The sequence below is a fragment of the Protopterus annectens genome, chromosome 12.part0, assembly GCF_019279795.1.
Source record: "Protopterus annectens isolate FY-2018-M chromosome 12.part0, PAN1.0, whole genome shotgun sequence".
NCBI classification, from domain to species: Eukaryota; Metazoa; Chordata; order Ceratodontiformes; family Protopteridae; genus Protopterus; species Protopterus annectens.
Window position 1 is genome coordinate 1,533,084,880 of NC_056746.1, and position 12,349 is coordinate 1,533,097,228.

General features: G+C 42.4%; 2 protein-coding genes across 3 annotated transcripts in view; one reads left to right on the plus strand and one right to left on the minus strand.

Annotated features, from left to right (window-relative positions):
- Positions 1 to 12,349, minus strand: part of TEN1 (TEN1 subunit of CST complex) — a gene marked incomplete at its 5' end in the record, with an annotated part of 968,820 nt that overhangs the window by 696,715 nt on the left and 259,756 nt on the right.
- The window catches only part of ACOX1 (acyl-CoA oxidase 1), an 832,154-nt gene that overhangs the window by 358,968 nt on the left and 460,837 nt on the right, over positions 1 to 12,349 (plus strand). For both annotated transcript variants that reach the window (XM_044090502.1, XM_044090501.1), the window contains exon 5: positions 12,042 to 12,161. In XM_044090502.1, coding sequence (XP_043946437.1) covers positions 12,042 to 12,161 — 120 coding nt within the window. The remainder of the gene's footprint in view (positions 1 to 12,041; positions 12,162 to 12,349) is intronic.

Below are 12,349 nucleotides of genomic sequence, written 5' to 3' on the forward strand. Positions count from 1 at the left end.
ATTCCTTTTCCCAAGGACATTCCGATGAGTGCTGTCACATTATCCCCAGTAGGAACACAAAGTAAAAGAAGAAGCACATGGACTTCCCCTCAGATTAGCCCATGTGGCATATAAATTTGGACATAGAGGTGGTGGCCCCTAAATCCCTTCCAAAAGACTCTGTGTTCAGCATAATTTTGGAGATGATGAAACAGGAGGGGCTCACGGCCAGTAGACCCCACCTCCCTGCAAGAACAAATTTTACAGGAGGCCTATAATTCCTCTCCTCCAGCTGCATGGGTAGTGCCCCCTTCCATATAAGCTGATTTATTGTTTGTTCCAAAGTCTGGAAAGAGCCAGATGTAGTTGAGTCTATTCCCAGGAAATTGGACAGAGTTCTGCACATCCCCAAAGATGGCCTGTATTTGAGTAAAGGACCTCTTGTTAACTCCATAGTTGTAGCTGTGGCCACCAAAAATTATGTCTCTGAGGATGCTAAGTTCATACATCCTCCTAACAAGGATTCTAAGATTATGGATAGCCTTTAGTGAAGTGTGTTGGTTCTCAGTCAGAGTCTTAGACTACATGGAGCATATGGTTGAGTTTCAAAGGGACATTGCACAGGAAACAGCAGATACTTTGAAACAATTTTAAGCAAGAGATCTACAAACTCTGATAGAAACCTGACAACTTTGAATGCAGTTTTCTTTCTGTCCATTCATCTTCTACAAAGTGCAATGGATGGAGCAGTCAGAAAGGTAGAATCAAACCTAGCTATGAGGAGACAGGCTTAGTTGCACCTAATGGATTTTCTGGAACACTTCATGGTGACATTTGCAAATTTCCCTTTTGATGACACTTTTCAAACAGTATGACAAGGCTAGATTGTCTACATATAAGCAAGAGGGCAAAACGGTCACTGCAGTTGAGATTAAGGTCATCACCACCTCAAAGTACCTTTCAGAATAACCAGAAAGGGGCCATGAACTTCTGGTTTTGTAAATCCCAACAACCCCGGCACAGACAATAAAAATATAGAGGTTCTCTGGCAAAAGGAGAATTTCAGCTGAATGTTGCCCCAGGGTAAAGGGGGTTTGAACAACTAGGGAGGTAGGGGATCCTTTTGATTCCATTTCTGTGACCCATAAAGTTTGCCTGACTGTTTCCTTCTGGAGGCAGTCAGGGGACATATCTCCTTGCAAGTACCAGAGATGATGGCCATCACATCAAATTCGTGAGTAAGGAGAATTGTATTTAGAGGCTACTTCTTTCCCTTTTCTACATCACCAGCTATCCAGACTTCCAGTTTCTTCAGTGCCACCCAGACAAAGGGAAGCAGCATCAAAGGAGGTACAAGTTCTCCACAGCAAAAGAGCAGTCCAGCAGGTCCCACTGGTCTAGAGAGGATATGGATTTTACTCCAGGTTCTTTTTACTGCCCAAAAAGACCAGGCTGATTAATTACCTCAGTTAGTTAAACAGTTATGTGAAAAAGGAATCTTTCTGGATGGTCACTGTGCTAGCAATGCTCCCGTGTTTTCAGGCAGGGGGTGGATGTGCGCTTTAGACCTTAAGTATGCTTATTTTCACAGGATATGATGATGATGATCATCATCATCATCGTCATAATCATCGAGAAGGTATCTTTGCTTCCAGGTCAGAGATAGTCATTTACAGTTTTTTTGTGTTTCTCTTTGGTCTCACTTTAGTCCCCTGAGTGTTCACCAACTGTTTGGTGCCAGTCTCAGCTCACATGCAACATTTGGGGATTTAGAGCTTCCTATAATTGGACGATTGGCTCATAGCAGCTCTATATGGATCAGCTTATCATAGCAAGATAGTACTTGCTCCATGTCTGTCTGTCTTTGAGGATCACTATCAACATGGTCATATCAATTCTGCAACCTTCCCCGGACCTAGTTTTCATAGGTTGCTGGATCGATACCTGAAATCAGCTAGCAGGTGTTACTCAGGAAAGGGTCTTAGCCATTGTAGAAAAGTTCTCGCATCTACTCCATCAGGAAAAGAACATCTGCAGCCATGATCCTAAAGTTACTCTGTTTAATGGCTGCCTCAGTTCAAGTGATTCCTTATGCCAGACTAAACATGAGAATACTACAATAGATACTTCGAACCCAGTCAGGGATCAGTCCTGTCAACCAGTGCATCACACAGTAAGATTATCAAGGGCCATTAGGAAATGTCTAAAATGGTGAACCCTTCCACAAAATTCAGTTCACCAAACTAATTCCCTCAGCTATGGTATCCATGGACGTATCTTAACTTGGGTAGGGAGGAACCTTGTTGAAATGTTTTTGCTTCACCTTTCAATCTTTTTCAACATTGTTCCTCTAGAAGGGCAGTCACCCAGAGTTGCATTCTTTCACAATTGGCCCTGGGTCTCCTTTATGCATAGCCAACACTTCCCCTGATTCCAAGACTATTCCAGAAAGCCAAAGTGTGCAAGGCCCAACTTATTCTAATACCGCCATTTTGGTATTGCTATTCTTGGTCCCCCTTGATGTGGCCTCATCTAAAGAAGAGACTGTTACTTCTTCCACAGAGCTACACTTTATTAACTCACCCATCCAGAATGCCTCATGCAGACATTGAATCCCTCAGTCAAACAGCTTGTTTTCTCCATTTCCAATAATGGTCAAAACTCTCAATTCCCCCTGGAGGAGATGGACTTAGTAACTGTCTCCCACAAGAACTCAACCAAAAAGATTTACAGAGACTAATGAAAAAAGTTTCATTGTGGGCCCAGGGATTTCTCCAACATCAGCAGTATTAGAAGAGGTCCTAATCTTCCTGACTGAGTTGTACAACAAAGGGGCTTGCTAATCTTCAATTGTAGTTCATTTAACAGGTATATCATTTTATCATGAAGACTTTCCAAGCCACTTTCTGACTGCACACCAGTGTTGTAAAGCATTTCTTAGTCATTTTCCATTCCAGACCCCATTAGCTAAACTGGCACCAGCTTCGGATCTGAACTTCATGTTGGAATCCCTGATGAGACCTCTTTTTCAGCCAGCAGGTTCAGCAGTTCTCAAATTCCTATCATGGAAGATGTTTTTTCTTCTAGCCATTACCTCACAGGACAGATTTCAGAGTTATATGCCTTATTTTCTCAGTGCCCTTACATAATTTTTCAGGACAAAATGTTTTTGAAAATAAGTCTGTCATCCCCTACCTAAAGTAGTTAAGCAGACTAATTTGAAGTAATCTGCATGTCCTCCCCATGGGTGGATGGGCGTTCGAAAGACATGCGCAAATGGGCGTGCCTTTGTTGAAGGTTGGACATCGAGCTGGCACCTTGGCGTTCGTGAAAATCTACTGCCAATCATTAGTGGACCGGAGTTCTGCTGTGGCGACCCCTAACCGGGAAAAGCCGAAAGACAAACAACAACATATGCATTTGTCCATATTTTTCCTAAGTGCACAAATAAAGGGGAGTACCTGCTTCATTACCTGGATGTAAGTATACATATACGATTTTATTTGGACTGCAGAACGGACTTCAGGAAAGATTAGCTGCTTTTTCTCACCTTTTCAGTGACCAAGACTGGTCAGAAGATTTCTCAAATTACATTGGCAAAGTGGATTTCAGACTGCATCTTCTGCTATGACAAAACAGGCAAAGAGCTCAGTGTCCCACCAAAAGCATGCACTATTAGGGCTCGAATTATGTCCACGGCCTTTCCACAAAATCAAAACACTTCAGGATATTACAGAAGCAGCAACTTGGTCTTCCCTACATACCTTTGTTATCAAGTACAGATTTGATTCTATTCCAGAGCAAGGGCTTCTTTCTGGACAGCCAGTTTGAATGGCTTATTGGAGTAGGCCATCCATGTTAGTTGGGAAATATGTCCTGCTGTAGGAGTGTCCAGACAGGACCCGAGAGATATGTAAGTTAAGTGTTTTTATCAGAACAATAGATTTCTCTGGTCTCTGTCAGGAGAATGGGACAAACCACTGTCCTCCTTCAACTTGGCCTTTCTTGAGACACTTGAGTGATCTTTTGGAAAGTAGGGAATCTCTCTCAGATATAACCTAGAACCAGGGTTACTACAGTGGGAGCATACTCCATCTGGAAAATTGAATAACAAGGAGGGAATATGGGTAAGAAGGAGCTCAAGCTTGTAAAGAGTTTGTTGCTGTTACTATAGGGCTCCAAAGGCACCAGTTCTGGTGTTACAGTGTCTAGACAGAGACCAGAGACCTACATATTGATGCAAAAATTGGACAGTGAAGAAAATGACAAGCAAAAAATTGATGCCTTTGAATTGTGGTGTTTATAAAGAAGACCAGATGACAAAATTAGGCTTTCATACTAATTTGGAAAGCTTGAAGATCAGCATAAAAGAACACCCACAACATAAATTCATACTGTAACTCCAGGAAACATTGAGTTCCGAAGTAACTTTAATATTGAAAAGTACAGGCATCAGGGAGAATCTTTATTACTGTATTTAGGCCAAATGCTTTTACACTTTCTCTGGCCATTGTACAGGTTCCAATGAATTAATTGACTAACCGCCATTACCAGAATGCTTTATGAAAAGATAAGAAATGATAAATATGTATGTATGTATATGTAGATATATATATATATATATATATATATATATATATATATATGTGTGTGTATATATATATATATGTGTTCTTCGTGTTTCACTGTTGCAGTCATTACATTTGGGCTATCTGCTTGCAGTAGCCCTCATTCGGCCTGATTAACAAAGTCTTGGGTCCTACGTCAGTTGCTGTCTCTTCTTCCATGACGTCAGGTCATCTGGGGTATAAAACATGCAGCCAACGTCATTACATCAGTCTTTCTTGCCGTGCAGTGTCCGAAGCAGAAGCAGTTTGCAAGTGCCGGTCGGCCGACTCGTGAAATTTTCGTTTTCAAGTTTCAGAACCAAAGTCTTCAACTAAAAGCTAAGTACCCCATTGGGGAAACTTTTTTGTGCTCTTAACCGATGTCAGTAAAAGTAAATAATTACATTTCTTGTGGAAAGCAAATACCTCATAATGATTTTCATTCATACTGTATTCCTTGCCTTGGCCGTGACCATGACGTACCTCGCTGTCGGTTTTGTGCATTATTTAAACCACGAACTGTCCGTCATTGGTATTTTGCGCTTCTAAATTTTTTGGTGTTAGGTTCAATTATCCTGATATGTCTTTGGTAAGCCATCCGACTACTGACATTCCAAAAAAACGCAAAGCTAAAGACAGAGACAGGCCGCCCAGTTCGCCGGTACTCAGTGAGGCGCTTTCACAGCCAGTGATACCCGCTACTTCAGATTCCAAGGCCTCTACTGAGACCCATTCAGAGTCCGGTATGCCGCGAGATACTTCAACTGTGGAACCTGCGGATGTCTCTACCATGGATGGGTCCGGAGCTGCTGTGCAGGCACTGGCTTCTGAGGGTTTATTCAGGCCTACTGACTTGCATATTAAACCAACGCCATCTTCTTCTTCAAGGCCTAAAACTCGAATTATGCCTAGAAAACTGATGCCCAGACCGCATGGTCAGGCCTCTATGCCTAAAAAATAAATGAGAAGAATGACTGAAGACTTTGCTACTTTAATCAGGGGAAGCCAACCTTCTCCCTCTATGAGACCTAGGACTAAGTTTGCTTATGATACTTCCGAGCAGGATTCTGAAATTTCTGTTTCCTCTAATGACCAGGATTTACCCTTATCTACCTATGAGCAGAGGATTTCTCTTTTGGTGAAACCTTGCATACTCTCAGGGAGTTTTTTTGTTGGGAAAGTCAGGATTTCTCTGATTCTAAAAAGAGGCTTAGGGATTTCTTACTCCTGCCCCAGCACAGGCCTTTAGCTATACCTCCTGTACTGGACATTGTTGATGATGACTTTTTGGAATCTAGCATGGCCCCTGACTCTTTACCTCCTGCTTCCAGTAAACCTGATAGATATTACAGGGTTCCTGACTCTCACAAGTTCCTTTTCAAAAATCCTACTGCAGATCCTGAAACCATTTCGCAGGGACCCAAGGGCATTAAAGCTACTACTGCCAAAAATCCTACCCCCTCTGATACAGACTCCAGGGCGCTGGATAGATGGAGTAAGAAGGTATACACTTCTGCAACTTTGGCCATTAAGGCCTTGAATTTCCAGTTTCATATGTTAAAGCATCAGCTGCATATTATTGGATTGCTTAAACAGAAAATTATGTTGATTCCTGATTGTGCTGAAAATAAGGATTTACAGGATTTTCTGCATTCTGCTGAACAAGTTGGTAAACATACATTGCAATGTGGTTTTGATTCACTAGAGGCATCTTGCAGGGCTGCGGTAACTGGGTCTGTATTTAGAAGGCATGCTTGGCTTAAGGAGCAATCCTTGCCAGATCAGGTTAAAGCGAAATTATTGGATGCTCCCTTAAATCAGGACCGCCTGTTTGGCAACAAGGCAGAAGAAGTTCTTAAAAAGATGGAGGAAAAAGCTAAATCTATGCAAACTGTTAAAGATTTTTTACAAGTACAACCTCCAAGATTTAGTAGGCATTGGCCTTCTAAGAATTGGTCCTTTCCTGCCTCTCCCAGACCTTCTCAGTCCAAACCTAGATCCAGCAGAGCACCCAGGCGTCAGTCCCCGGGGACGCACAGGACTAAGCAGTGGGGGCCTCCACTTCCAAATTTGGGAGTAATAAAACTCCCCCCATGGTAATCTGTCTCAATTACTTCTTTTTAAAACTACCAAGCCCTTCTCAATTGACTGCCCCTTTGGAGGGAAAAATTGCACTTCATGCAAAGAACTGGGGACTCATTACCCAGGACAAATGGGTTTTAAATATAGTGTATAGTGTCCCAAGGATACAGATTTCACTTCCACACATTACCAACTCCAAGCGGTTGGCCGGATTTATCTCAAAATCAGTGGGCAGAGGCCCAAAAGCAAGTACTCTCCCTCTTAAGCATAGGGGCTATTCAGTTGGTACCAGAACAGGAAAAGGGACAATATTTCTATTCAAGATTTTTCCTGGTACCCAGAAAAGACAATTCGTGGCGTCCTATCCTGGACCTGCCTACTCCAAACACCTTTTTGTGATTTCAAAATTCTAGATGCCGACTCTTCACCAGTTGCTTCTTATGCTAAGCAAAGATGCCTGGTTGGCAACACTACATTTAAAGGAAGCATACCTGCACATCCCAATCACGGAATCTTGCAGAAGCGACCTACGCTTCAAAGCAGGCTACACACACTATCAGTTCTCTGCACTGCCCTTTGGCTTATCTTCTGCGCCCAGGGTATTCACAAAGTGCCTAGCTCCAGTCATTGCATTTTGCAGGCAAAGAAATATTCAAATATACCAATACCTGGATGATTGTCTAATTCAGGCAGAAAACCAGGACATACTTTTGAATCATCTGGCTTTTGTCAAAGGGTGCTAACTTGTCTGGGGTACACCATGAACGAAAAGAAATTACACCTGGTACCCTGTCAACAAATTATATTCCTGGGAGCAAGCTGGAATACAACTTCCCAGATGGTTTTCCTCACACCAGGGAAACAAATTTACTTGATAACCTACTTCAAACAAGTGGCCGCAAAAACCCTGCTATCTGCAAGGCAAATACTACAAGCCTTGGGGCTCATGGCCTCCTGCATTCTTCTAATTCCATATGCAAGACTGTATATGAGGAAACTACAGTGGTATCTAAAAAGCCTATGGTGTCAACATTCTCAGGATCTAGAAGCAGTGATTCCTATCATTCCTTGTCTACGCCTAGAGTTCCTTTGGTGGGCAGAGGCCTGCCACCAAAACAAGGGACTACCATTCGCACTACCCCCTGCCACCCAAACCCTAACAACAGACGCATCAGGCTCTGCATGGGGGAGTGCACCTGGCAGGGAAGTGCATTCAGGGCAAATGGAACCCAATCCAAATGCACCATCATATCAATCATAAAGAAATGTTAGCTATACAGAATGCTCTAACAGCCTTCAAGGACCATATTCTTCCAGGACAATTAATGGTAAAGACAGACAACACCACTGTTATGTGGCACATAAACAAGCAGGGGGGTATGCATTCTTACCCCCTCTGCAGACTAGCCATGGCAATGTGGAACACAGCCTTGAGCTACCAAGTACATCTACAAGCTCAATTCCTGCCAGGAAAACTAAAAACACTGGCAGACGGACTAAGCAGAAACCTCATGGACCCACACGAGTGGAAACTGGAACCAAGGATTTTCAACATGTTGACAAGCAAATGGAGGAGCCCAGATATAGACTTGTTTGCCTCCCCCCAGAACTATCAATTGGAAAAATGTTCCGCAAGGACTCCCCACAGACCAGCTTGGAAAGTGAATGCTCTGTCCTTCAGCTGGAAAAACCTATCAGTTTATACCTTTCCTCCTCTGCCTCTGCTCTCCAAAGTACTACTAAAGATCAAACAGGACAAACCAAAGATGATTTTGAATGCACCAGCCTGGCCACGCCAACACTGGTACCTCCTCCTGCGCAGTGTGTCACTGTTGGGCCCATGGCACCTGCCTCAGACTCCTACCCTGCTGTCTCAGCAGGAGAATCAGATTCTGCACCCTCAGCTTCAAACACTGAACCTAGCAGCCTGGCTAATTACCTAAGCTCTCCTTTACCATTCCTCAGTAAACCAGTGATGGATGCCATTTTATAGGCAAGGAGGCCTAGTACTAGAAAACCTTATGCGGAAAAATTAAAAAGATTCTGTGCCTGGAACCAGTCTCAAGGGATGAGCACAGCAGTGCCCATTTTACCTCAGATTTTACAATACTTAACTGAGATGCTTCTCAAGGGCCTGTCTTTTTCCTCAATAAAAATTCACGCCTCAGCCATTTCAGCTCATTATAACACAGAACCTCCCCCTTCTCTTAGGACCACCCAGGAGAGCTCCAACTCCAGCCTGGGACCTTAACTTTGTGTTGGAGAAACTCACCCTTCCTCCTTTCGAGCCAGCTGCTACTGCAGATTTAAAATTCCTTTCTTGGAAAACAGCTTCCCTTTTAGCCATCACTTCAGCAAGAAGGGTACCTGAATTACAGGCCCTTATGGCAGTGGAGCCTTTCATCATCTTTCATGCGGACAGGGTGTCCTTCAGGACCAATCCCTCTTTCATGCCAAAGGTGGTATCCAGTGTGGCCTTTAATCAGTTCATTCATTTGCCTACCTTCTTTCCTAATCCACAGAACAAAGGGGAATGGATACTGCATTCCTTAGATGTGCACAGACAACTTAGATTCTACGTGGACAGGTCTAAACCTCAAAGGAAATCTGAACAACTGCTGGTGGCATTTGCTGCAAGGACAGAGGGGAAGGCTATTTCAAAGCGAACCATCTCCAAATGGATAGGCCATTGCATTCATTTTTGCTATAAGCACCATGAAAACCTATTCCACAGGGGATCAGACCCTACTCAACCAGGGCTGCATCTACCTCTACAGCCTTTCTCAGAGGCATACCTACCAGAGACAACCTAGAAGCTTCTACCTGGAGTTCTATACATACTTTCTCCTAGCATTACCATTTGCCAATTTTCTCTAAATCCAGAGCTGGCTTTGCCACTGCAGTTTAGCAGGGCCTTATAACTGGTCCTAATGCTATCTAAATTCCTCCTCCCATCCTTAGCTTTGAGAATCTACCCAAATGTAATGACTGCAACAGTGAAACACGAAGTACATAGTACAGTTGTGTACACTTACCATAAATGTAGATGTTCGAGTGTATTCACTGTTGCAGTCCTGGTTACCCTCCCTCCAGCCCCCTGACTTCTTTTGGCTATACCTCTTCTCTCCTTTTCAATGCTTAAAAGCTTTTTGGTGTATTTGCTTTTTTGTTTGAGGTATAACCTTGTATATTTATAGATTTAGTTGCTTCCCGTTAGGGGGGCACCTGACATCTGGGGCAAGAAAAACTGATGTAATGACGTCGGCTGCATGTTTTATACCCCTGACGCCCCCCCCCCCACACACACACACCTACTTATATATACTAACTCTGAGATCGCATAAACAGAAAACAAAAGCAAACTCGCGCACACATTCTACAGTCCCCACACACACACACACACGCATATCACCACACATATCAGCACACTCACATAAACTCAAACTCTCACCCAAAACCATTACAAAACACTCATTTACCTGACATTACACCTAAATTCACACACGGCACCGCACACCATCCACATATAACCCTGGACATTACGTAGTGTAAAGCCGTAACTGTGACTTTGAGATATTCAAATTCGCGATTATGCACTTTCGCTATTTCAAAACTTTGACTTTATAGTCACGAGATACTGAAATTCGATATCTCAATATTTCGAGATTATAAATTGTTTCCATATATATATATATATATATATATATATATCTTTGGTTCAGTGAAGACTCATTTCACTAAATTTTAAAACACTCGCACCAAATCGCTGAAAGCTCAAATCACTGAAAACTCATTTCACTGAATGTAAGAACTGTTTGGCAAATAAAACGTATATGCCCTTTTTTCCACTGTAGTGCAATCCTGTAGTTAGTATATATATTTACTTTTGGTTTTATATTGCTATCTTTCAGTGAAATGAGATTCATAAATATAAAAGCTAAGTTATATATGTAGTTGAACATCTGTAATGTTGGCAGAAGCAGTATAGTAATGGAATGATTGCAGACTTATGACATTAATATGTGGGAGGTTGCTGTACAGCAGGGAGTAGCAATTTGCTCTTTCCACGTAGTTGTGTGATATTGGAGTTGGTACATAAAAGTATCAGGAGGTGTGGTAGTTGCAGGTTGCCTTGCCTCTCTACAAAAAAAAAAAAAGAAAAAGAAAACAGTTGTATTTTTTTCTCTATTTTGTATTTTGATCATTTTTTAAATTGGCTATTTTTGGTCTGAGCTTTTGTGTCTTCGATTATTTGAAACACACACACACACACACACACACACACACACACACACACACACACACACACACACACACACACACAGAAACTTCCTTGGGCAGACTGTTCCAGTGTATATAGTCTTGAGTCTTCTAGCAAAGGATTTTTCTGTTAGGCTGTGCCAGTGCCGTTAGGGCTGCATCTCAGATGACCAGAGCTCAGCTTGTTGTTCAGGCTCTTGACAGTGCAGACAGAGAGGTTGGGCATGCCCAGCCTTGGGGGAGGGGTGTTGGCTACTGCCAGATTGTGCTGCTGCTGCTACTCCATTGACAGGCCCTTGGCTGGAGAGTCTGATGTGAGGAGTCAGTGCCAGAAAATATATTGGTGTGGCCACCCAGAGAGGCGACAGTAGCTCCTATTGGCACATATCTGAGAATGCAAAAACAGCAGAGACATAGGCAGCCCTTGCAGTGCAGGGTTAGACCAAAATAAAGGAAACAGATGCTTTGTGCTGGAATGCCAGCCAGTGAGAACACAAAACACACACACAGACCGAGATCCCCAAAGGCTTGTACCTGACTGAGGAGAGACTTTTCAGCCAGCAGTCACAGGGCAAAAACAATACAAAAAAAGTTTGTTTGGTTTTTTTTTTTGTCCTTGTCTTTTTTCTTAGTTGGAAATGGTGTTAAAGTAAAGCAAATAGTTTATTATACTACAGAGTGGACAGGAGCAGGATGGTACATCTTAATTATTTTAATTTAGTTCTTCTTTTCAGTACTGCTATATGTTGATGTTTAGCAGTAATATTAACTCTCAGATGCATCTGTACTGTGTAGTAAAATCTAAATTTCTTCCCTGGATTCAGATTAGAGGTGCAGCTATAGTTAGCTGAGAAAAAAATGTCCAGCAAGCATTTAGTAGTTGACACAAAAGTTATAAGTACAGTCTTTATGCTTCCATTTCATAAATGTTTCATTCTAAATGGAGTTGTTAATATCTGCTGTACTCAAGAGCCAAATCAGTGTTTCCAACCATGTCTGTATTTGAGAAAGAGTAACTTTCTCTCATTGGAACATTTGCAACCAAAATGTGGAGTATTTTTGAATCTATGTATATGGTACTGATTAGCTTTGTTACATCTCTTCAACTTACAGTTGGGAAGACTTCAAACCATGCCATTGTGTTGGCCCAGTTGTACACTCAGGGACAGTGCCGAGGGCTTCATGCTTTTATTGTGCCAATCCGCGAATTGGGAACCCACAAACCTTTGCCAGGTAAGTCATCAGACAAGAGAACTAGATAAATTCATTGGCTGGGGAAATTCTGGAGCTTTTCTTCACCATCATACAAGACATGATATGACGATGAAGAACAGCACCATCACATTATTAAGATTAATATTTACAAAGTGTCTGTCTCTATTAATTGCTTATTGCAGACTTCAAGATATTCACATCTCTCC